The sequence below is a fragment of the Kogia breviceps genome, chromosome 4 (assembly GCF_026419965.1).
Source record: "Kogia breviceps isolate mKogBre1 chromosome 4, mKogBre1 haplotype 1, whole genome shotgun sequence".
NCBI lineage: Eukaryota > Metazoa > Chordata > Mammalia > Artiodactyla > Physeteridae > Kogia > Kogia breviceps.
The window spans coordinates 171,009,005-171,035,052 of NC_081313.1; the positions used below are offsets into that span (position 1 = coordinate 171,009,005).

General features: G+C 53.5%; 1 protein-coding gene across 6 annotated transcripts in view; it reads left to right on the forward strand.

Annotated features, from left to right (window-relative positions):
• The first annotated feature begins 8,817 nt into the window (after window positions 1–8,817).
• CRTC1 (CREB regulated transcription coactivator 1) overlaps window positions 8,818–26,048 on the forward strand; it is an 80,615-nt gene continuing 63,384 nt past the window's right edge. Inside the window, exon 1 of one of the 6 annotated variants that reach the window (XM_059061741.2) lies at window positions 8,818–9,071. In XM_059061741.2, coding sequence (XP_058917724.1) covers window positions 8,946–9,071 — 126 coding nt within the window. In that variant the 5' untranslated portion in view covers window positions 8,818–8,945. The remainder of the gene's footprint in view (window positions 9,072–26,048) is intronic. The other 5 variants (XM_059061740.2, XM_067032515.1, XM_059061745.2 and 2 more) reach the window with 5 other exon arrangements.

Consider the following 26,048-nt stretch of genomic DNA (forward strand, 5'->3'; position numbering starts at 1 on the left):
GATGGAGTGGGCCCAGTGCTGAGCTTGTGGGGCTTGATGGGTCGCAGATTCCTTGTGTCCTTGCATGTTTGGGGGCTCCGCTCCCCCCCTCGCCCTTTTCCAGCATTGCAGAGGAGCCGGAAGTGGGGATGGCCTTTGGCTCAGAGGCCTGGGGGCAGCAGGAAAGGAGGCTAGGACTTCCACCCGGTGCCCAGAAGACAGAGGGCAACCAGCCGGGACAAGGCAGCCTTCAAGAGACTCTTCCCTGGTGGTTCCTTGCACCTGGTGACCCGGCCCCCTGCCATCAGCCAGCCCCACAGCCCCTGGCAGGTTCTGTCTCCATCTGCTCAGTCCTGGGACTCCAGGTTGGGAAGCTGGGGAGCCCCCCTCCCCAGAGACTGTGATAGGGGAGGAGCAGGGCAGGTCCTAAAGGAAGCATGAAGTCACTGTGCTTCCCTATGGGTCCAAGAGCTCCTCAAATTGCCCCCGGCCCCTGCTCTTGTGGCAGGCCTCTCTGCGAACCCGGCTGCAAATTGGTGGAGAATGCAGTATTCTGACAGCCTTCTGAAAGGGTAGGCTTCCGGGATCACCCTCAAAACGTACCCACAGGCTTGGTCTTCCTGTGCAGGGGCCGTTGGGGCCCGGGGTGAGGCTGGGTGTATGTATGGGGGTGCGGGGTGGAAATAGGAACTTGGTTGGGAACCAATAAGGAGCCCACACTGCCAGGGGCATAGAAATGAAAAAACAGCAGCCCTCAGGGACTTACTGGAACATTCTAGCCCCTTCTCATCATCCCCAACCTGAGCTCCCCCAAAGAGAACCCTTCCCTGCTGGAGGCATGGCCCCTTCGGGGGGGCAGGGAGAAGGCTTTGCCAGCTGCAAGTCCCCCCAGATCAGCTCACACCTCAGAACATCTTGTCCCCAACGAGCTGGCAGGGACGCCGGTGCAGAGTTGGGGGTGGGGAGGTGCTGCCATATCTAACAGGGTCGATTGTGCATAACTGTCTGGGCTGGTTCATGGAATGTTCTCAGGGGCCCCCTGCCCCTCCCTCTCCACACCCACACCCCCCCCCCGGAAGAAAGGAAAATTATTTTTCATATTGTAAACTTTAAACACGAAAAAGCTGTTTTTAATTTAGCAGAAACTGGCTTGCATCTTCACTTTGTGCACATTTGTGTCCTTCAGAGGGAGGCGGAACATGCGTGCACACAGGCACGCAGACGCTCACACGCACACCTGCACTCATGCATCTGACACCCACATCCACGTGGTCACACTCACAGGTAGCCTTGCTCACAGGCTGTGTAACATGCTCACATGCTCACTCACGCACAATTAAACACACAGCTCACATGTGTACATGCTCCTGGACTAGCCTGGCCCTCCTCTGCACAGCACCCTGAAGGGGTCTGGAGCTCATCACCTCATCACCTCCTTCACCTTTTGCCCAGGGCAGCTTGGGCACATAGGGACTGAGCTTGTGGAGAGCCCGTCTGCTTCCAGATATCCTGCTTTCCCACCGTGGCCCTGGATGTGGCCGGCAGGAGCCTCCCTCTGCACCTGGGCTTGGGCTGTGGGAAAACGCCATCTCCTGGGACGGTGGGATGGAGGCCCGCGAGAGGGAGGCCAAGTGTGACTTCTGGGGCCTCACAGCGAGTGAGGGCCAAGGGGGCCTTCGAGGGAGCCGTGTGAGGTGGGAATCTGCCCCAGACCTGGCCAGCTTGGAAACCCGCCCCTGGCTTCATCTCTGAGAATGCAGCTCCAGCCCCTCTGTTCTCACGGGCCCTGGAGCTTTTGCTGCTCATGGTGGAGCCTCGGCGCACCAGTTTTATTAGGGGCACCTGGCCATGTATTCCAGGAGGCACAGCCTGAATGTTTGTTGCACAAATGACAGCTTTTGGGGTGGGGCGGTGGGAGCAGAATCTCATCCACTCCAGCATCTGTGGGCATCATTGGCCTGCAGACCTCAAGGGCAAGAGGGCCACGAAGCCATGCTCCTGCCCACAACAAAGGGCCCAGCTTAACTTTTTTTTTTTTTGTGGTACGCGGGCCTCTCACTGCTGTGGCCTCTCCCGTTGCGGAGCACAGGCTCCGGAAGCACAGGCTCAGCAGCCATGGCTCACGGGCCCAGCCGCTCCGCGGCATGTGGGATCTTCCCGGACTGGGGCATGAACCCGTGTCCCCTGCATCGGCAGGCAGACTCGCAACCACTGTGCCACCAGGGAAGCCCCCAGCTTAATTCTTGTGGCTGACCCTGCTTGTTGCCATCCCGGCGATCATTTCACCCTCCTCACCAACAGAGCCATGGTTTGGTGCCCAGCCTCAGGGGTTAATTTAGGATTTGGCTGAGCCATTCTTGGCAACGTCTTTTGTGGGGGTTTTTCTCGATCTGGGCACATTTCCCAGTTCTGGCCAGCAAGTTTTAAGGCGAGGTCTGGGGTAGGGGTTTCTGGACACAGGAAAGGTTTTATTGTCCCCTTCCCTCCCTTACTGTTTCCTATGAGGACATGATGCCAGGAGCTTCTGTAGCCATCTTGTGGCCATGAGGAGCAAGTTAAGACAGGCACAGAGATGCTGCCTCCCAGAGCCCTGAAACCATGGGGGCACCAGTCCCACGCTGGAACCTCTTACCTCCAGACTCCTTTTTATGAAAAATCACAATGTCTGTGCCACTTAAGATACTAGTGGTCAGATATTCTGCTAATTGTAACCCAAACAGTTCCAAAATTATAATATAAATGTAACAGATGCTGGGGTTTCCCCATGTTATGTAAGTCAAGGTTTTAATTTGCAAGCAGCAGAAACACTGGCCAAATTAAATAGCAAAAACGTGCATTGGAAGTCTGTTCAGTTTCTCACAAAAGTGGCAGGAAGGCTGGAAAACCAGGCTCAGAAAGTGGTAGAAATCAAGGAAGTGAGGGTGATTAGCTGAAATCATGTCAGGGAACTGGTTGGTGAGGTCACTCCTGCCACCACCACAGAATGCAGATGCCTTAACTGGCACTGCCATTGGTACTCCGCAATAGCTGCCCCTGGAAACCACACGCTCCTAACCCAATGCTGTTTCTCTGCATCACTTGGAAACATCCTGTTGGCCCAGCCCATGTCCTGCTCCAATGCCCTAGGGAGTGGGGAAAGTTAGTACCTCAGTGTATTAGCTGCTGCTGCTGTGTAACAAGCAACTCCAAGGCTCAATGGCACGCAAAAATATTTTTCACATGTCTGTGACTCAGCTGGGGTGGGGTATCTGTTCTAGGCTTCCCTTGGCTGAGCAGCTCTGCTTCCAGGTGCAAGACTGTGGAGTAACCAGGAAGTTCAGCTCCACCTGCCTTGCATCTTCCCAGGACCAGTAGTTAGTCAACCTATGTTCTCCTCCTACAATGGTGCCAGAGGACAAGTGGGATCACATGAGGCTTCCTAAGGTCCAGATTCGGAACTCTGGTGCTGTTGCTTCTACCCATATTCCTTTGGCCAAAGCAAATGACGTGCTCAAACTCAGGGCTGGGTAAATATCCCCTACCTTATGCAGGAAGAATGCACAGTGGTGTGGCAAAGGGTGGGACACAGAAACGAAGGGGAACTGAGGCCCATAATTTGACTGATCACACCATTGGCTTTGGAGCCTCTGTTGTCAGTGGGGAGGCTGAATTCCCATTATGGGGATTCCCCAGCCTCCAGATGCTGGGCCACCAAAAAGAAAAGCCAGCTGTATCTCTTCTGCAGCCACTGCCCCCTAGAGGTTGGGGAATCCTTCTCTTTTATTGTGGAGTAGATTGGGGCTGTAAGTGTCCTGGGCTTTTGGACAGCGGGTAGGGGGGTCTCTGTGAGGCAGTTTAGCTGGAGCTCAGCCAAGTCTTAGGGCATTCTGGTGTCACTGGAAGGCCTGCCCCAGCGTGGTGGTGGTTGTGGTGGGGACTGGACGGCTGGCTCCGCCGCACCATACCCTAGATCTATCCCCCCCGGTCCCTGCCCCCTCAACTGCAGCCTCCTTGGCAGTCCGGCAGTCCGCCCTGTCCTACCTTCCACCCCACACTCAGCCTGCGGTGGGGGGCTGAGGGGCCTGGGTCCTCATCTAACCTCTTATTCGGTCATAAGGAGCGAGCTCCACGTCTGGTGTTTCTGGCTCCCATCGGGTTCTTCCCTTTCGCTTCATAATCAAATCTGGTTCTTGCTTTGCCTTTCAAAACTCTGTCTGATGAGGGCCCAGTTTGGAAGTCAAAGACGGGCCATGGATGGTTTTCCTCTCTGCCTTCCAGCTCCAAATGGCCCGAGTTCACCTTCATGCAATGTGGGTACCCTGGATTGACTAAGATTCCATATAAGGCAGTGCAGAAAAGCAAGCCATGAAAACTAACATCTTGATGTAGGGTTTTGCTTCCCTAACAGTTATTGAGTGCTTGCGAGGAAGCAGGCGCTGAGCTAAGTGCTTTACATGCATTATCTATTTAATCTTCCCAAGAGCCTGCTCTGCGGGGTGCCATTACTTGCATTTCACACGGGAGGACAGTGAGGCTCAGAGACATGAAGTCACTTGCCTGTTGTCACACAGCTGGAGAATTGGCAAGTGCTGGGCCACACAGAAATGCACAGGAATTTAGGTTTTAATTTAGCTTGTATTTAGAAGCTTTACATTGAGGGGTGCTGTGGCCTGGATGTAGGGGAAAGGGCATTCTAGGCAGGGAGACAGCCTGTGCAAAGGCCCACACAGGATCAGCAAGGCTGGATGGAGGACATGAGAAAGGGAACGGTGGGAGAGGATGCTAGGGAAGCTGGCAGAGAAAAAAAAGGGAGCCAGCCAGAGTTATGGAGCAGAGGAGAGAAAACTATATCATGGAGACAGCAAGAAGTAGCTTATAGGACTTGCCTCTTAGCTCACACTTGGATGTGCTCTGTAACTCAAGTGAAGCTATTTAAGAATGGGATACTCCTGGGACTTCCCTGGTCGTCCAGTGGTTAAGAATCCACCTTCCAGGATACCCCTGGTGGCTCAGTGGTTGACTCCGTGCTCCCAATGCTGGGGGCTGGGGTTCAGTCCCTGGTCAGGGAACTAGATCCCACATGCATGCTGCAACTAAGAGTTCACATGCCACAACTAAGGAGCCTGTGAGCCACAACTAAGGAGCCCACCTGCCACAACTAAGACGCAGCGCAACCAAATAAATAAATAAATATTAAAAAAGAAAAAATAAAGAATCTGCCTTCTAATGCAGGGGATGTGGGTTCGATCCCTGGTCAGGGAACTAAGATTCCCACATGCTGCGGGCAACTAAACCTGCATGCCGCAACTACTGAGCCCACACTGCGCCACAACTAGAGAGTCCATGTGCTGCAACCAGAGAAGCCCACGTGCCACAGCAAAGAGCCTGTGCTCCTTTGCAATGAAGACCCAGTGCAGCCAAAAAAAAAAAAAAAAAGAGAGAGAGAGAATGGGATATTCCTTATCCCTTTGGGTCAGGGTTGGCTGGAGAAGTACCCAGGGCTGTGTGAGTCCAGAGGGAGGAACAGCTCTGCTTTGGAGTCAGGAATGGCTTTCTGGAGGAGGGGTCATTTGAGGTGGGTTTTGAGGGATAGATAGGAGTTTCGCAGGCATATTCATTTAACAAAGCCTTCCTAATTCCCCATCTCTGCCTAGTCTTGTGTTAGCTCTGGGGATCCAGGGAAACAGACTGAACACAGATGAGTATAAAATGAGGCCTAAAGTGCTCAGAGCCATCAACAGAGAACAAGCCTTAGGAGTAGGGAATTGGGTGTGTCTGTGTTCTTTCTGCATCACACAGGAAATTCAAGCCCCCAGAGTGTCTGAGAAGGGTGAACATACTTTCAGCTTCTGATCTCTGCTCAGTCTATAGGGGAGCAGACAGTACTCCAGACACAGCTGCCTTCAGAGGGTGGGATGTTCCTGGATCATGGGAAAAACATTCAAGGGTACACTTTAGATAGCGCCCTCAGGGTGGGTCTGCCAGAGGAGAGGTCTGAAAGATGAGAAGGTGCCAGCCATGAAAGGATCTGGGGGGAGAGCAGTGCGGGCAGAGGAAACAGCACATGCAAAGACCTGGAGGTGGAGTAGCAAGGAAGCCAGGGTGACTGGAGTGAGGGGCCAGGGTGTGTGAGGACCCTGCAGACCACTGGATTTTTTTCCGAGTATCATAGGGAGCATGAGATCTGCCCCCCTTTACAAAGACCATGAGCTGCTCCAGAAGTCCTGCCCGGGCCACACTCGGTGGTGGAAGCTGCCTTTGATGAAGGGAGAAAGTGATAAACTCAGGGCTGGGTTCTGCCTGGGTCACCAGACGCCCTGGCCTCTCCCTTCTCAGGGCTGGGGGGTCAGTGGAGTGGGAGGAGAGCTTGGGTCACTGTCTGGCCATTGTGCAATAAGCAGGCTTGTGGCTTCCTCTGACTCATCACCAGGGTTTAGGATGGATCGAGTTGCTGCTGGGGTGCAGGGTAAATGGGGGTGAGTAGGGCGAGCACTGGCCCCTCATCTCTGGCCTGTGGGCATGGCCTTTTGCTGTGGCCCCTGCTACCCCCCAAATCTTTTCTCCTCCATCTTTCTGTGCAGAAACCGGCTTAGTGCAGCCTTATGTAAGTGATCAGGGTAACCAGCATTTTTTGAGCACTTATTATAAGCCAGGCACTTGACATATATTAACCTCATTTAAACTTGACAAAACCTTGTGTAGAGAAGGAAGCCGACCTCTGCTGCCAGGCCTGAGTTCCAGTCCTGGCTCTGGTGCTTAACTTGTTATGGGCAGCTGCCGTCCCTGCTCTCTGTCACTATTTCCTCTCCAATCTCACAGGATGGTGGCAGGGACTAAAAGTCATATAAATAGAATGTCCAGTCTCTTACCTGACTCCCAGAAGCTTCAGTCTCCATGCCAGGGAGAGAAGATGGACTTCAAATTGACTTCAGCAAAAAAGAGAATGAATTATTGGCTCATATAACTGAAAAGGCAGGAGTGTCTAGCTTCAGGTATGGCTGGATGCAGGAATTCTGAGAGTGTCTCTGCCTACATTTGGTTCTGTTTCCTATGTGTGGGTTTACTCTCAGGCCACCTCTCTCTCTCTTTTTTTTTTTTTGTCCGTGCGCACTGTGCGACTTCTGGGACAGTTCCCTAACCAGGGATTGAACCCAGGGCCACGGCAGCGAAAGCACAGAATCCTAAACACTAGACCACCAGGGAATTCCCCAGGCCACCTCTCTTCAAGTGGTGATCTATGGCTCTGCAAACCTGTGTTATCCTTCAAATCAGCCACCCAAGCAAAGAGGGTGCTTCTCTTTTCCATGCTTCAAACAAAAATTCCAGACTTGCATCTCATTGGGCAAACTGGATCACATGCCTGCCCTGACCCAATCGTGCTGGTCAGAGCAATGGCTCTGCTGATTGGCCAAGGCTTCCAATCTGAAGGGGAGACTTTGTGGGGAGAGCGAGTGGTGAGACCAGCTCTACCACAAACCAGGGACTGAAAGTTGGAAAGGGTTCCCTGAAGGGTAGTTGGTTGTTGACACCCCAGATAGGGGGCAGATACTTGCTAGGCAAAAAGGCTAGAAGTCCAAGAAAGTGCTCAAAACCATATGAACAAGAAGGATAAAATAGAGCAGTGGCAGTGCCCAGGACACTCCAAATTAAAATCTATGTATGTGTATGTATTTAATGTGGACTTTTCATTAAACTGTTGTAAAATGTAAATAAAAGCATGTTTGGAAAATGTTGGTGTCCCCCTATGATCTCCATCAGTGTCCCCTCCAACCATCCCTCACGCTGGTAAAAAAGTGTGCTTGTTGTGCAATTAGAGATGCCCCCAATTCCCCTGGCTGCCCCTCCTGGCTTCTGCTCCGCCCATGCCCCGAAATCCCTGGGGCCTCCTGAATACAAACTTTTGACATTGGTGGTTGGGGTCCCTCTGTCTGGGGAGGGACAACTAGGTGTCAGAATCCCTCTTGCCTCCCTAGGTCACCTGCCCCCCCACCTCATCATTGGGGAGACTCTGCTGTCCCTTTCACTGCTGGGTCTGGGTGGGATTTCTGGACCTGTCCTTTAGCACCCCATGGCAAAGCTGGCTTCCTTGAGCAAAACTGGACTAGAGAAATTCACAGAGAGGAGGCTGAAGCTATGTAGTTCCAGTTCTCCGAGCTTAAGGATCCAGAAAATAGGAACTGGATAGGGGATAGGAACAGGGAAAGAAAGGTGTTAAGGACGACATTGGGATTTTGGGCTCGGGACTGATCGCACCCCCAAAACCATGTTGGCCATAGGAGCCTCCCTTCCTAACATCACTCTCCTCCTGGCCCATCACTGGTTTTATTTTCCACATCACATTTCTCTCCATCTGAAAAGTTCTCGGGTCATTTGTTGGTGGGTTATGTTCCATCCCCCCGCCCCGACTGTGCATCCCATGAAGGCAGGGACCACGTCTGCTTACTCACGCCGTTCCCCCAGTACGCTTGGCACACATAGGCGCTCCATAAATGAATGAATGCATGCATGGATGAGCAACGCCCTGAACTGGTCTCTGAGCTGAACTGGTCCGAGCCCAGGCTCAGCCTCGAGTGCTACCTGTCCTTGGGATGGGTGCTGGCTCCATCTTGGTGACCTGGAAGGGTTTGCGTCCAGGAGTCTCTCTGTTGGGAGCTCCAGCGCCCCAGCCTGTCCCTTGCCCTACAGCCAGGCGGCCGCTGTCCAGCGGGGCAGGAGGCGGCTCACTGCGACTGCGCCGAATTCTCCACCCTCCCTCTCCCGCCTCCCCTTCTGGCTTGTGAGCCCGCCGCCGAGGCGCGCGCATGCGCCGTCGCCCCGCGCCGCGCGCCACTCCTGTGCGCATGTGCTGCTCTCACTACAGCCGGCGCGCCTGCGCACTGTCCGCCGCCCGCGGGTCCGGCCGGCGCTTGCGTGGTGGCACCGGCGAGTGGGGGGGGCGAGGAGGTGGAGGAGGAGGAGGAGGAGGAGGAGGAGGAGGCGGCGAGAAGATGGCGACTTCGAACAATCCGCGGAAATTCAGCGAGAAGATCGCCCTGCACAACCAGAAGCAAGCGGAGGAGACGGCGGCTTTCGAGGAGGTCATGAAGGACCTGAGCCTGACACGGGCCGCGCGGGTAAGGGGGCTGCCCGTGCCGACCCCTCTGGGCCGGAGAGAGAGGCAGGGGGCGCGTGTCTGGCGCGTGCACGGGGTGGGGGGCGCGCGGCGGGGGCGGGGCGCGCGCGGCGGGGGCGGGACTTGGCTCGGCCCTAGGGGACGGGTGTCCTCACGCCCCGGGCGTCGTGGGCGGGACAGGTGCCCCCACATCATCGATACCTGAAGGGGTGAAGGTGTCCCTGCATCATTGCTACCTGAAGTGGGGGACAGGTGTCATTACATCATTGTTACCTGTAGGGGCAGGGGTCTCTACATCATTACTACATGGGGGGAACAGGTGCCATTACATCATTGGTACCTGAGGGGGGAAAGGTGTCCCCACACTGCTACCTGAGGGGGATAGGTGCCTTTATATCACTGCTACCTAGGGCAGTGATACTAAGGTGTGTGAACTGGGTGCTGCTTGCAAGCATCACTGTTACCTGGGGAGGGGGGATAGGTGCTCCTCTATCATTGGTACCTGAGGGGGACAGCTGCCCCCACACCATTGCTACCTGAAGGGACAGGTGACTCTCCATCATTGTCACCTGTGCACTCACTGCCTGAGTGTTGGGGGAAGGACAGGTACCCCCACTTGCAGAGCTGAGATGGGATAGGTATCTCTCCCTTTCGGATACCTGAGGGAAAGGTCTGGCCTCCACTGTGGGGACCTGGGCAGGATCAGGAAGGCAGATTGGGCTGTCTTGGAGCTTGGAGTGCAGACAGCTGCCCTTTCCCCATGCAGCCCATATGGTGGGGACCAGGTGATGTTCCTCCCACTAGGACAAGGTACAGCTGGCCACACATGGCCCCTGGCCCCTCAGGACCAGAATGGAGGGACAGTTCTTCAGATGGCTGGGTGCTTTTGGTGTGCAGGGGCAGGCCCGGTTACCTGCTAACCTCACCTGGGAAGCTGCTGTAAGCCTGGAGCAGGGGCTTGATTGTGGCTGGCGTCGGGCTTCTGGCCCTTCTTCTGGGCCCCAGCTCTCTGGCGACCACCGGGAGGTTGCCAAGCTCCTTGGGTCTCAGTGTCCTCCCTTGTGGAGTGTGTCTAGCAAGCCCTTCCTCGTGGGTCAGGGAGGGGAGCATGCTTTGCACAGGTGGCAGTAAATCTCTGCTTCGATCCTGCAGAGCGATGGGACCCCTGTGCTGTACCCTGGGGCCTCAGGGAGGGGTTGAGTGGGAGCTGCAGACACCCACCTCGCTGTTTTCTGGATTTGGCGTCCGATCTGACTGTCTTAGGCAGACCTACCTCCATGTTGTGAGCCTCCGTGTCTGATTCCTCAGGTGGGCTTTTGGGGTGACATTATTTTTTTATTTTTATTTTTAAAAATAAATTTTATTTATTTATTTATTTTTGGCTGTGTTGGGTGTTCGTTGCTGTGCACCGGCTTCCTCTAGTTGTGGAGAGCGGGGGCTACTCTTCGTTGCAGTGTGCGGGCTCCTCATTGCAGTGGCTTCTCTCGTGGAGCACGGGCTGTAGGCGTGTGGGCTTCTGTAGTTGCGGCACGTGGGCTCAGTAGTTGTGGCTAACGGGCTCTAGAGCACAGGCTCAGTAGTTGTGGCGCTTGGGCTTAGTTGCTCTGTGGCATGTGGGATCTTCCCAGACCAGGGCTCGAACCCGTGTCCCCTGCATTGGCAGGCGGATTCTCAACCACTGCGCCACCAGGGAAGCCCAGACGTTAGTTTTTAATTAGTTGCTTGTTTCTCTTTGAGATCATGACCTTAAGACTAGAATGTGTGTCTTCATTTCCATGCATTTGTTCAGCTATATCAGTCGGGTGCTCACTGTCAGCCAGGTACTACTTATCCCTTCTCCAGCAGCTTGCGGCCTCGCTCAGGATGCGCTTGGTGAATGAATGAATGAATGATTGAAAGAATGCGGCTTGAGTGTTGCCCATACATCAGGGCTTCTGAGTGCAGGAGTGTCCACTTCATCTTGTCTCCAGCATGTAGTGTGTGCTAGCATGCAATAGGTGTCAAATGTATGTGGTATGACAAGAAGAAGGGGTCACACTGGTTCATGACAGTTCTTCATGATCGGAGGCCTGGTTTCTGCTTTAGGGTTGGAAATGAATTATTGGGTTTTTTGTTTGTTTGTTTTTGAATTGTTGTTGAAAAGATATCTTTAAAATAACAACTTTATTGAGATAGTACCATATAATTCACTTGTTTAAAGTGTACAATTCAGTGGTTTCTAGTACATTTACAGAGTGGTGCAACCATCACCACTGTCTAATTCCAGAATGTTTTCATCATTCCTCAAAGAAACTCCGCACCCATTAGTAATCACTTCTCATTTGCCCCTCCCCCCAGCCCCTGGCAGCCACCAATTTTTCTGTCTTTATGGATTTACCTGTTCTGGACATATCATATAAATGGAATCATACAAGATGTGGCCTTTTGTGTCTGGCTTCTTTTGCTCAGCCTAATGTTTTCAAGGTTCATCTACATTGTAGTGTGTATCAAGAAGCTTCTTTCCTTTTTATGGCTGAGTAGTATTCCATTGTATGGCTGGACCACATTTGCTTTTCCATTCATTGGTTGATGGATGTAGAAAAGATTTTTAAGATTCGCAGATAGCAGTTCTCTTGGCCCCTGGTAACCGTTTCCCATCTCTTTCCTCCCTCGCCCTGTTGCCTTCCTTTACTTCGGGAGTTACGGTGGACTTGGGCCCTGGGCGGAGGTGCACTTATACTAGATTTTTACAGACAGAGCAACGTTCTCTACTGGGGGTGATTCTGTCTCAGGGGACATTTGGCAATGACATTTTTGGTTGTCTCGACTAGGGGAAGGGCTGCTACTGGCATCTAGTGAGTAGAGAGCAGGGATGCTGCTCAACACCCCCCGATGCATAGATGGCTCCCACCATAGACAGTGATCCGGCCCCAGGTATCAGCAGTGTCAAGGCCGAGAAACCTTCAGTTTGAAGGAAACGCTGTGTGGGCAGGGGTGCGAGCTTTGCACCCGGGCAGATAGTTCAAAACTCTGCACCCACCAGTACGGCTGTGCCACTGTGGGCAGGCTGATGGCTTTGCCTGCACCTGAGACCAGGATGGGCAAGCTCTCTTCCAGCCTTTTCCGGCTATTGCACATGGCACGTGGTACCTCAGCAGTGTCTGGTGCAGGTGAGCGATCCCGCCTGATGCAGGGTGCCCTCCTGCTCACCCTCCCGTGGCTGCAGCCTTCTGTGCTGCCTCCACCTGCAGTAGACACAAGGGTTTCACCTGAGAACAGGTGAGATGTGGCCCAGTTGGTACCTGCTCTTCTCAGGGGAATTCCACAGCTCAGCATGCCCACTTCTGGAGCGAGCGGGGACACTCGTGTCGATGTGTGTCTGCGCACATTCCTCGGTCATGCTGGGTGCAGCCGCAATGCCTTCCCTTGTGAAAGGCCGATGAGCAGGTGTTGAGCCTGATGAGTAGATCCATGCTGTCACATCACCCAGGGGCAGGTCCTCCAAGGGCTAGTTCGGGTGGGGGATGGGGTGTGACGTCCACTTTCGGGTCTCACGGTAGAGAGGTGAGTGCACGAATGTTCCTTTCTCGTCCTCAGACTTGGGCAGCCTGATGTGCAGAGAGGGCTGTGGCGCTCTGCTGTGTGACTTCGGGCAGGTTTCTTAACCTCTCTGGGTCTCAGAATCCTGATCTGTGAGCAAGGGTAGCTTGCTTATTCCACAAAATGACATTTTTATTTGCCTAGTACGTCCCAGGGACTGTATTAGGTACTGGGGAGCCAGCAGCATATGGGGCACGTGAGGACCATGCTCTTGCAGAGCCGGCATGGTTTTAGTGGGGACAGGAGAGAATTGCTACAGATAAGTGAGGCAGATGCTCTCAGAGAGAAGAAGCAAAGCAATGAGCTAGGACTGGCTAGGGCGGGAGGCTGACGCCTGGACAGTGAGACAGAGGACCCGCCCCCCATGCCAGGGAAGGGTGTCCCTTGTGAGGGAGACAGGTGCCGAGGCCCCGAGGTGGGAAGGGCTTGGCGAGGTTGAGGCTGGCATATTGAGAGAGAGGAGAGATGCGGCTGGCCCCTGAGGGAGGGGCCCTGGGAGGGTTTGTGATGGTCAGTGGCCTGATCCTTTGCTTGTTTTTGTAATAGCTTTATTGAGATATCATTCCCAATACATTCAAAGCACTCATTTAAAGTGTACTGGGACTTCTCTGGTGGCACAGTGGTTAAGAATCTGCCTGCCAATGTAGGGGACAGCCCTGGCCCCAGGAAGATCCCAGTGCCACGGAGCAACTAAGTCTGTGCGCCACAACTACTGAGCATATACTCTAGAGCCCGCAAGCCACAACTACTGAGCCCATGCGCCACAACTGAGTCCACACATCACAACTACTGAAGCCCGTGTGCCTAGATCCCATGCTCCGCAGCAAGAGAAGCCAGCACACCTCAATGAAGAGTTGCCCCCACTCACTGCAACTAGAGGAAAACCGTGCATGCAGCAACAAAGACCCAATGCAGCCAAAAAAAAAAAAGGGTACCATCTAGGGACTTCCCTGGTGGTCCAGTGGTTAAGACTCTGAGTTTCTACTGCAGGGGGCACAGGTTCAATCCCTGGTCGGGGAACTAAGATCCCTCAAGCCGTGTGGCACGGCCAAAAAAAATAAAGTGTACCATCCAGTGGTTTTTAGCATATTCACCGAGTTGTGTGCAACCATCACCAGTCAATTTTTTTTTTTTTTCTTGCGGTACGTGGGCCTCTCACTGTTGTGGCCTCTCCCATTGTGGAGCACAGGTTCCGGACGCGCAGGCTCAGCGGCCACGGCCCACAGGCCCAGCTGCTCCGTGGCATGTGGGATCTTCCCGGACCGGGGCACGAACCCGTGTCCCCTGCATCGGCAGGCGGACTCTCAACCACTGCGCCACCAGGGAAGCCCACCAGTCAATTTTAGAACATTTCCATCACCCCAGAAGGAAACCCCGTCCCCTTAGCAGTCACTCCCCATTCCCCCTCCCACACTCCTGGCAACCACTAATCTACTTTCTGTCTCTGTGGATTTGCCTGTTCTGGACATTTCATATAAATGGAATCATATAACACGTAGCTTTTTATGTCCTGACTTTTTTTATTCAGCGTGATGTTTCCGAGGTTCATGCATATTGTAGGGTGTATCAGTCCTTCCTTTCTTTATTAAGAATTGTGGTAAAATATACAAAACATACAGTTTACCACCTTTTTTTTTAAACATTTATGTATTTATTTAATTTATTTTGGCTGTGCCGGGTCTTACATGCCGCACTCAGGATCTTCGTTGCGACATGTGGGATCTTTAATTGCGGCATGCGGACTTCTTGGTTGTGGCATGTGGGATCTAGTTCCCTGACCAGGGATCAAACCCAGGCCCCCTGCATGGGGAGCTCAAAAGTCTTACCCACTGGACCACCAGGGAAGTCCCTAATTTACCATCTTAACCATTGATAAGTGTACAGATGAGTGGTATTAAGTACTTTTACAGTGTCGTGTAGCCACCACTGTCCATTACTTCATTACTTTTTAAGGCTGAATAATACTCCACTGTGTGGATACACTGCATTTCGCGTATCCATTTGTTCATCCGTGGACACTCGGGTTGTTTCCACCTTTTTGGCTGCTGTGAATAGTGCTGCCGCGGACGTTTGTGTCCAAGTGCTTGTGTGGATGCAGGTCCTCCTTTCCCTTGGGTGTATATGCTGAGGAGTGGAGTTGCTGGTAACTCTCAAACGGTAACTCTCCATTTAATCATTCAAGGACGCTTCGTGTCTTACAAAGATGGCTGTGAGCTGAGTGGGCAAGGGGGTGAGAAGGGAAGCAGGCAGATGGTGCGAGGCCGCTCTAGCATCCCGGTTGGGAAATGGAGAAGGTGGCTTAAGCAGGGAGGTGGCCGTGGTAGTGGCCGGAGTGGGGGATTTTGATGATATTTTGGCAGCAGAGATGACTGGACGTGTGGGTGGATCGGATGTGGGAGGTGAGGGGAAGAGATGGGGACGCGTCGCCCACTTGCCAGGGGTTCAGGGCATAGGAGGCTCTGCCTGTAACTGATCACTGAGCATCCCAGGGAGCAGCACCTGGGCCAGAAAAAGCCCGCGTGCAAAGCAGTCCACGGTGGCCCAGCCAGGGCTGCCAGCTCTGGCTGTGCTGAAGGAGGGTGTTCTCCCGGCCCTACCCTGTGACGGGGGTGGCTCTGCACAGGCTGTTGGAAAATGGGCCTCTGGGCCGCAGGCACCGCGCAGCGGGGGCTCGGGTTAGCTGAGCGTGGAGGCCGCCCCCAGTCCTGGCCTCCATCCTGGGCTTTGGCACCATTTGCCTCTGTGCCGGCTGCTTCAAGTGTCTGGTGCCATCTGCAGCCTTAACACACACACATGCGCGCAGGACTCGCCGAGCTGCTCTGTTGAGAGGAGGGGGTACACCGTACCCCACCTCCAGAAAGCCCCAGCAGTCTCAGTGCTCTCCAGCTTGTGATCTGCTACACCCAATAATAGGTTGAATGGGGGCCCCTAAGAAGATATGCCCACATATCCTGACTCCCAGAACCTGTGACTCTGACCTTATTTGGAAAAAAGATCTCTGCAGATGTGAGTAGGGTAAGGATCTCAAGATGAGGTTGTCCTGGATTTAGGGTGGTCAGATGACTGGCATCCTCACGAAAAGAGAAGACCCGGACTCACATATGAGAGGTCACGTATGACGGAGGCAGAGATTGGAGTGTTGCAGCCATGAGCCAGGGATGCGTGGAGCCCCCAGAAGCTGGAAGAGGCAAGGGAGGATCCTCCCTTAGGGCCTCCAGAGGGAATGTGGCCCTGCTGACACCTCGATTTTGGATGTCTGGCCTCCCGAGCTGTGCAAAAATGAATTTGTGTTGTTTTATGTACCCCATCCCCCCCTTTGGCGGTCATTTGTGATGGCAGCCCCAGGACACTCTCCCCTGGGCTGAGACAGAGCCTGCAGAGTCCAAGTACCATGCGGAACCTGCTTCAGGCCGGTGGGCCTGAGGGTTGTCTGCAGATGTGCACATCTGTCCTTCTCTGGCAGGTCATGTTCCCCTCGAGGCTTTGAGTGGACCCGTCACACAGCCATTGTCAGGAGCTAGGGACTCGCGCTCTGTACTGGGCCTGGTGGTGATGGTGAACAAGCCTGAGAAACAGCAGCTAGAGCAAGGGCCCTGGGGCAGGCGGGGGCATCTTGTTGTCAGGAGCTGACCAAGAGTGCGGTCACGGTGTGGTCGGGGGTAAAGTTTGTCCTTTGCACTCTCGGGTCCTGCTCCCTGCTGGGCACTGTGTGGCTTTCACTCAACCCCATTCTTGTTGCTCAGCCCCTCCCCCACCGGAGAGGAGGTGCCATCTTTGCTCTTGTGCCGATGGGGAAGCTGAGGCCCAGTGCCGCATCCCAGCTGGGAAGAGGCAGAACTGACGTTTAGCTCTGGGATGAGCACACGCGCTGTGTCCAAAACAAGGAAGTAAGAACACGAACTAGAACCTTCAGTAGCTCACCAGAGCCTTCTTGGCCCCATGTGGGCCTTGGTTTTTCCGAAATGTGACTCAGTTTCTCCAACCACGCCCCTGTTTCTCCCATGACTTGGACCCTGGACTCCATATTTCCTGTCACTAATTGTCCTCGTCTTGGAGGCGGCAGCCTTGGGACACCATCACACACACCTTTGTGCGTGGCCCATGGCTCTTTTCCCATAAAAGCCATGGTCTAGATCAGGCTGGGTGCCGAAGACTCTGTGGCTGGCACGGGACATGCTTCTGGGTTAATTGGTCCAGTTGTCATTTGGAAGGAGGCTTTCTTGGAGATCCCTGGTTCTGTTCCCACAGGGGACTGCTGAGTGGCCCTGCCAGCCCAGCGTCCTGTGTAGAGAACCGTCCTAAAGCTCATGGCCAGCCCAGGCCTCAACCATGCCGAGTGACCTTTTTTTGAAAAAAAGCCTTTAAAAAATTGACATGAAATTCACATAAAATGAACCATTTTAATACACATTTCGGTGGCATTTAGCACATTCACAATGTTGTACAACCATCACCTCTGTCTAGTTCCAGAACATTTCCATCATCCCAGAAGGAAACCCCATCCACATTAGCAGTCACTCCCTATCCTCCCCTCCCCATCTCCTGGCAACCACTAATCTACTTTCTGTCTCTATGGATTGGCGTGTCTGGACACTTCATGTAAATGGGTCCATACAACATCTGGCCTTTTGTGTTTGGCTTCTTTCACTCAGCATGGTGTTTTTGAGGTTCATCCACTTTGTAGCATGTGTCAGAGTGTCATTCCTTTTTGTGGCCAAATAATATTCCATTGTGTGGATGGACCACATTTAGTTTATCTGATACCTGTTGATGGGTATATGGCCTGTTTCCACTTTCTCACTGTCATGAATGGTGCTGCTGTGAACATGTGTGTGCCAGTGTTTGCACAAACCCCTGTTTTCACCTTGTGGGCACATGCCCGGGAGTGGAATTGCCGGGCATATTGATTCACTAGGTGGTGGCTCGTGCTCAGGGTGTGTGGTGCTGGGGCCCATCTGCTCTGGGGAATCCAGGAGGGCTTCCTGGACCTGCAGTAGGTGTGGAACCAGGAGTGTCTGTGGCTGGGTGAGGGGAGGGTGTCACTGGCTGAGGGACAGGCATGGAAGCTGAGGGCTTAGTTCCGAGGCTGCCTTCTCATTTCCTTGACTGTGACCCACTGTTAGAAATTTGTGTTTCATGACATAACAGCAGCCACCAACAAACATACAATTGAAACAGTTTCCTCCAAGGAGTCCAGCCCTCCCTGTGTGTGTGCAAAGTTGATATAATTGGTTCCCTTCTGTTTATTATAAAATGCCAGAGACCCACTGAATTGGTTTCGTAACCCAGTAATCCAGGGCTCAGCAAGCTACACCTGTTTTTTGTAAATAAAGTTTTGTTAGAACACAGCCACGCCCATTCATTTATGCCCTGTCTGTGGCAGTTGAGTCATTGCCACAGAGACCTGATGGCCTAAAGAGGTGGAGATATCTACCATCTGGCTCTTTACAGGAGTTTGCTGGCCCTGGGCCCATGGCTGTCACCCACAGTTTGAGCCCCACTGACCAAGAGCAACAAGGAAGGTTGGGAGGATGGTGGACAGTGGTTCTGTCACTCTTGGGGGGTCACTGAGCCACCTCAGAACTAAAGGATGCAGACTCTGGGCTCCCCCAAGATCCTGCTTCTGGAGGTCTGGGTGGGGACCTGAGTTCTGAGCGGGGATCTGAGGACCCTGCCATGTGGGCCTTGCTGGGAGGCCCAGACACCGGGGTCACCAGGGCTGTGCCAGGTGGAGGGATAGTGTTGGCCTCCGTCAGAGGGGTAAGTGGGCTGTCTGGTCCTTGGTTGGTGGCCTGGTGGTAATTGTTGGTCCGTACCACCAGGGAGGGTTCTGCTGTCACTGTCCCCAAGGCTGGCCCGGGGGCACAGTGCCAGGTGACTCTTGTCCATGCAGTGGGCCTTCTAGTCCTGCTTGGGGGTACGTAGGTTCCTCTGGGTCAGAACTGGGCCACTGCGGGCATCCCGAAGGCTGAGTGCTGGGCCTCCTCTGCCGCTCTCGGCACTGGGAGCTTCTGGTTTCAGCTCAGTGGTACAGGCTCCCTTCCGTGCTGTTCCGTGAGACAGGGCATCAGCGCCTCAGGGCTTGGGATTCAGAGTCCTTGGTGCTGGGGATTTCTTTTTTAATGGGGACCCTCTGGAAAATGCCATGCGGCTGTCAGGGCTGGGGTCTGGCCTGGGGAGAGACCGGCCCGAGTGCAGTGGTGGGGAAGTGTCAAAAATGGGTGCTACAGGATGCTCACCCTGGCCGGTTCTGCCTCTGCGGGCATTTGGCAACATCTGGGGACATCTTGGGTTGTCATGACTTGGGGTGGTGGGTGTTCCTGGCATCTGGTGAATGGAGACCAGGGATGCCGCTTAACACCCTGCAGTGTGCACAAGGCCCCTGATGTCGGTGGGTGCCGAGGCTAAGAAGCCCCGCTCCTGTGCTCCCCCCGCGTGCCAGGATCGTGCAGGCAAGAAGGGGTCGGTAGAGGCCCCCGGTTCCTTGAGGTGCAGACCTTGAGCCTGGCGACATATCAACACCCCAGGCAGCTGATGGCATCCTCCCGGGCTTACTGAGGGGGAAACCACAGCTCAGAGAGCAAATGTCACAGAACATTCGAGGTGGGAGAGCTGGGATTTGACCCCTTTGGACAGACCCAGGCCACCACACGTTTTCCCCTGCCTCATGCGGCTCTGGGAGTTGGCCAATTGGTTGGGGTGGGGCAGAGCCTTCCAGGCTTCTGGAACCCTGTGCGTGGAGGGAAGGGCTTGAGGAGCATAGACTGCACGGGCAGACGGCTGGGGAGGGAGGCGGGGCAGGTGATGGAGGGCCCTAGGCCAGGCCCTGTTTGTGGGTCATGGGGTGTCATGGAAGGTTCCAGCAGGATAGTGACGTGAGTGACACGAAGGTGAGGGAGTGGCAGGGGCCATACTTGCTAGAGCCCAGGTGCGTACACCCAGCAAGTTGTGGCGGTCACCCCGAGAAAGAGCCTGTTGCTTCCCCTGGTGCACAGATGAGAGACCAAGGCATGGAAGGTCACGTGGTTTGCTGTGTGTGGAGGTGCTGGGATCGACCCTGTGTCTGAATCTAGGGCCCACATTTTTCTTAATGCAGCCGTAAGGGACCCTGTTGGAGGCTGAGCTTCGATTCATATACATCTGTGGGTGACCATGGCGGTCATCTCTGGTGTTTTGCAAATCAGGTGTTCATCGTGTTCCTCCCTGTGCCTGCCTGACCTGTGTGTCTGTCTCTGAGCCCCCTGCAGCAGGGAGGGGACTGTAGCACCTTGGGCTGGGGCACGTGAGGACAGAGGGAAGGCCGATTTAGGACATTTCAGAGGGAATAATGACAAGGTTTATTCAGAGGTGAACAGGAAGGAGAGCGAGTTGGGGGAACCAGTGAGAAAGGGGTGGGGACGGCAGAGTCTCACCTCATCTTGGAGCTTGTGGATGGATTGGTCCCCCATTTCTGGCTGGGGCGTCTCTGATCCCCCTCTCCTCACCTCCCTCCCTCCACCATGTCCAGCCCTACCCCAGAGCAGAGGTGGGTGTGCCCTGCCCTGGCCAGGGGTGGTTCTGGCCGGATGGGGGTCCAGGTGCGCAAACAAGGAAGCCACTGCTTGCCTCTCGGGCCAAGGATTCAGAGAGTCAATATTTATTATTTGCCAGATGGAAATGAGGCGCGCTGGGGCTTCCTCCTAAGGGTTCTCATATGGGCATGGAGGGGAGAAAGTGCTTGGGGTGAGGGGGTCCTGTAGCACCTGGTACCCAGCTTGGGACCATGCTGCCGGGCCTCTCCCTGCTTCCTCCTGAGTGAGTTTAGACCTGGGAGTCCCCTCCGGGCTCCTCTCTGTCTCCGTGAAGTGGGGGTCACAGTGGTGTCTGCCTCATAGGATTGTGGTGAGACATAGATGGGTTAACCCAGGTAGCGTGTCCGGAATGGGGCTGGCGTGTAGATGCTCGCTGCGTGCTTGCTGCTGCTAAGATCCTGGAGGCGTGTGCACAGTGAACGCACGGCAGTACTCAGCGGCACTGGGTGGGCAAATGGCAGGCATTCAGCAGACACTCGGCTCCTGCTCAGCAGGTACACAGTATACCCAGCAAGTGCTCAGCAGACACAGAGTGCACCATCGGTGGGTGCGCAGCAGGCATTCAGCACGCACACAGGGTGTACCCAGCAGGTGCTCAGCAGGCACTTGGCAGCAGGCATGGAGTGGACACAGCAGACACTCAGCAGGCACAGAGTGGGTTTTCAACAGGTACTAAGCAGATACTGGACTGTGACCCCCCTGAGGGCAGGCCTATCTCTCGTTCATTTTAGAATCTTCTGAGTGCAAGTGTCCTTTAAAAGGGCCAGTTTCCCACTACACAGTCAGGCTTCTCCCCTTAAGTAGTGGGAATGTGGCGTGGGGTCCCGTTTTCCATCTGGGAATGTGTACAGGTGCCGAGTGGCTACAGAGCCAGGTGGGTAGTGGGCTCCTCCCAGAGCTACAGTCTTCTGAACAGTTTTAGGGAGAAACTTGGAGTTTGGATTGACTATGCAGGGGTCTGGAGTGGACTGGCAGACCCCTGTGGGCTCCGGAGGGTGGGCCTGGGGCAGCGTGGTGCCTGTTCGGCCCTGCAGGTACCCTGGGCTGGGGAATGTAGGAAGCACCGGGCCCCCCAATGAGGTCTCCCTGCAGTGGCCAGGGTTTGGACTGGAAAGTCTAGTCCTTCAGTCAGTATTTATTGAGCACCTACTTTGTGCTGGGCCCTGAGGACACCTTGCAGAACAAGTCACCAGGAACCCCTCCCCCAGGGGGGAAACCATGCCAGCAGCCAGCTGGTCCCTAGCCCCAAAGTCATGGCTCTGAGAGAGTGGAATGGGATGGGAGTGGGGGGGGCCCTTTGGTGGAGGTGGCGTTTGGGCTGAGCCCAGGGGCACAAGGGTGAACCATGGGAGTGGGGGATGTGAGGCCTGGTGTTGGGGAGAGTCTGGCCCGGCTGAGCTCCGTGGGTGATGTGTCATGGCCCCCCGTGAGGGGTCGGAGTCTGATTCTGGGGTGGTGGGGTGCTCCAGAAAGGTTATGAGCAGGGCAGTGATGTGCGATGTAGGTTTAGCACAGATCCCTCCAGCCACCATGTGGGCACAGGCCTGGGGAGAGTGAGGGCAGGGGATGCAGGGGTCTGGGGTGGACTAGTCCCCTGGGAGGGGACCAGGGCAGGCATCCCCAAGGGGTGGTGGGTGCTGAGGGAATGAACACTGACTCATTACAGACCAGGACTTGCTGACTTGGCAGAAGTTCTTTCACCCAAGAATCGGGAATCTGATTCCCCTGGGTGGGGATGGGGGAGGTTTACATTAAATAGCTTTCACTTTATGCTCTGGTGGCCCCCATAATGAGGAAAGGCATTTCTGCAGCAGAGAAGACACCTTGAGTCCTAATTTCATATGTGAACTTCCTTCTCTGTTAGGTGGTCCCATCCTGACACCCCACTAGTCACGGGGGTTTCACCCCAAAGCCGGGGCACAGCATTCTATCCAGAGGGGTCAGTCTCTGTTGTGAAGGACAGATCTTTTCCCTTGTTGGCTGTTGAGTGTTTGAACCTCCATTCCTGGATCCAGCCTGGGAGCTCGGTGGTCCCTCCTGAGTTGCCCTGCTCCCGCGAGGACGCTCATGACGGGAGAAGCCCTGTGAGAGCTTTTGAGGGCTGCCCTTCCCTGCCAGCTGGGGTTGCAGGGACGTACCCTGCCACACTTTTTTTTTTTTTCAATAATAAAAGAAATTGTTTATGTCTCAAAACTTTGATGAGAATTGAAAACAGAAAACCCAAAGCACTTCCCTTTTCCTCCGTGCATCTGACAACAGCTCACCTGGGCGTGGAGGGTGGGTGGGTGCATGCCAGCTGGTCATTCGCCTGGAAATCTCAGGGAGGAAGTGTCAGCCCAGCCAGGCAGAGTGCCCAGGGCTGGCTCTGCAGGGCTGGCCAGTCCTCGGGCTGGGGACACTGAGGGGGTGGAACATGCCCCACAAAGACCGAGATCTGTCCGCCCTGCCGGAACGTCCAGGGGGCTTCTGTGTCCATGCCCTGCCGGCTGAAGAGCCTCTCTCACATTGAGATCAAGTTCAGTGATCAAGTTCAGAAGAGACAAACTCCTGCGGCCCTCCTCCATGGGTCCTTTTGTACCCGTGAGCATTGTGCTGTCTTGATCCCTTCTGTCCTTCGGAGCAGGAGGGCTTTGATAGCTGTAATTAGGATGGGAGCGGCTCATTAAATCATCACAGAATCAATGCACAGCCTCAGGAGTGATTTATGGGCCCAGCAGCGGAGGTGCCAAGGAGATGCTAATTTCATCCCTGCTGGCTCAGCAGATGCAGAGGGAGGAGCCCTGAGGGTCAGTAGCAGGGGCCTTCTGGGGATCACTGGTGCCCAAGAGCCCGCCCCATGGCGACCCCCCCACCCTGCAAGTCTAAGTGGCTATTATCGGGGCTCAAAGCCCTGCCTCTGCCGGCTTCCCCCAAATGACTCCTCCTCTCATGCCTCAGTTTCCCATGTGTAGAATTCTGCAGATGAGATGACGTGCCCACCCTAAGCGCTCAGCCTCGTGCCAGTGGGCCTCAGGGTGCCCCATGGGGCAGGGTCTTACACTTTGCACCCATGTGCCCTGGCTTGACATGTGACAGATGCCAAGAAACAGTTTAGGAATTGTCTGTTCAGTTTTATTGGGGGGGGGGATATTCATTTCTTTTCACTTTTTATTTTGAGAGAGTTTTAGATTTAGTGAAAAGTTGCAAAGACAGTACAGTTGCCATAGCCCCTCACCGTGAACGGTGTCGCAGGACCAGGACAGCAGCATTTTCACAGGGCGATTAGCTAGACTCCAGTCTGCGTTTGGATTTCCCCAGACGTCCCTCAGTGACCTTTTTTGGGCCCAGCTTCTGTCCAGGCTCCCACGTTGCATTTAGTCGTTGGGTCACCTCAGTCTCCTCCAATCCGTGATGCTCAGGGTTTCCTCATTGTCCACGACCTTCACCTCTTGAAGAGAACTGCTCAGTCTTTTTGTGGAATGTCATTCAGGGCGGTTTGTCTGTCTTCTTGCCATTGGGCTAAGGTGGTGTGTTTTTTGGCAGGAATTCCATAGGAGTGAAATGCTAATTTTCTTTTTGTATTTTTCCTTTTTAAAAATTTTGGGAGGGAATTTCCTGGCGGTCCCAGTGGTTAGGACTCAGCACTTTCACTGCCCGGGCTTGGGTTTGATCCTTGGTCAGGGAACTAGGATCCCACAAGTCGCGTGACGTGGCCAAATAAGTGAATAAATAAAGTGGGAAAATATACGTAATGGTTCACCATCTTAACCATTTTTAAGTTCGGGGGCATTAAGTACATTCACATTGTGGTGCTACCGTCCCCACCATCCATCTCTGGAACTCTTTTCATCTTGCAAAGCCGAAACTCTGTTCCCATATTAAACACTTTCTGTCTCTATGAATTTGACTACTGTAGGGACCTCATGTAAATGGACTGACTCATAATATTTGTCCTTTTGTGACTGGCTTATTTCACTTAGCATAATGTCCTCAAGGTTTGTCTGTGGTGTAGCATATGTCAGAATTTCCTTCCTTTTTTTTTTTTTTAACATCTTTATTGGAGTATAATTGCTTTACAATGGTGTGTTAGTTTCTGCTTTACAACAAAGTGAATCAGTTATACATATACGTGTGTTCCCATATCTCTTCCCTCTTGAGTCTCCCTCCCTCCCACCCTCCCTATCCCACCCCTCTAGGTGGTCACAAACCACCTAGCTGATTTTCCTGTGCCACGCGGCTGCTTCCCACTAGCTATCCACCCTATGGTTGGTAGTGTATATATGTCCATGCCACTCTCTCACTTCGTCACAGCTTACCCTTCCCTCTCCCCATATCCTCAAGTCCATGCTCTAGTAGGTCTGTGTTTTATTCCCATCCTACCCCTAGTCTCTTCATGACATTTTTTTCCCTTAGATTCCATATATATGTGTTAGCATACGGTATTTGTTTTTCTCCTTCTGACTTCTTCACTCTGTATGACAGACTCCAGGTCTATCCACATCATTACAAATAAGTCAGTTTCATTTCTTTTTTTTTTTTTGCGGTACGCGGGCCTCTCACTGTTGTGGCCTCTCCCGTTGCAGAGCACAGGCTCTGGACGTGAAGGCTCAGCGGCCATGGCTCACGGGCCCAGCCGCTCCGCGGCATGTGGGATCTTCCCGGACCAGGGCACGAACCCGTGTCGCCTGCATCGGCAGGCGGACTCTCAACCACTGCGCCACCAGGGAAACCCCTCATTTCTTTTTATGGCTGAGTAATATTCCACTGTATATATGTGCCACATCTTCTTTATCCATTCATCTGTTGATGGACACTTAGGTTGCTTCCATGTCCTGGCTATTGTAAATAGAGCTGCAATAAACATTTTGGTACATGACTCTTTTTGAATTATGGTTTTCTCAGGGTATATGCCTGGTAGTGGGATTGCTGGGTTGTATGGTAGATCTATTTGTAGTTTTTTAAGGAACCTCCATACTGTTCTCCATAGTGGCTATATCAATTTACATTCCCACCAGCAGTGCAAGAGGGTTCCCTTTTCTCCACACCCTCTCCAGCATTTATTGTTTCTAGAGTTTTTGATGATGGCCATTCTGACCGATATGAGATGATATCTCATTGTAGTTTTGATTTGCATTTCTCTAATGATTAATGATGTTGAGCATTCTTTCATGTGTTTGTTGGCTAGCTGTATATCTTTTTGGAGAAATGTCTATTTAGGTCTTCTGCCCATTTTTGGATTGGGTTGTTTGTTTTTTTTGTTATTGAGCTGCATGAGTTGCTTGTAAATTTTGGAGATTAATCCTTTGTCAGTTGCTTCATTTGCAACTATTTTCTCCCATTCTGAGGGTTGTCTTTTGGTCTTGTTTATGGTTTCCTTTGCTGTGCAAAAGCTTTTAAGTTTCATTCCTTCCTTTTTTTTTTGGTGGTACGCGGGCCTCACTGTTGTGGCCTCTCCTGTTGTGGAGCACACGCTCCGGATTCGCGGGCTCAGCGGCCATGGCTCATGGGACTAGCCGCTCTGCGGCATGTGGGATCTTCCCGGACTGGGGCACAAACCCGTGTCCCCTGCATTGGCAGGCGGACTCTCAACCACTGTGCCACGAGGGAAGCCCTCATTCCTTCCTTTTTAAGGTTGAATAATATTTCATTGTATGGATGGACCACATTTGTTTATCCATTTATTCTTCATTGGACACTTGGGTTGCTTCCACCTTTTGGCCATTGTGAATAATGCTGCTCTGAACATGGCTGTACAAATATCTGTTCGAATCCCTGCTGCCTTTTTTTGGGGGGGGTGTATACCCAAAAGTGGGATTGCTGAATCATGTGGCCATCCTGTGTTTAATTTT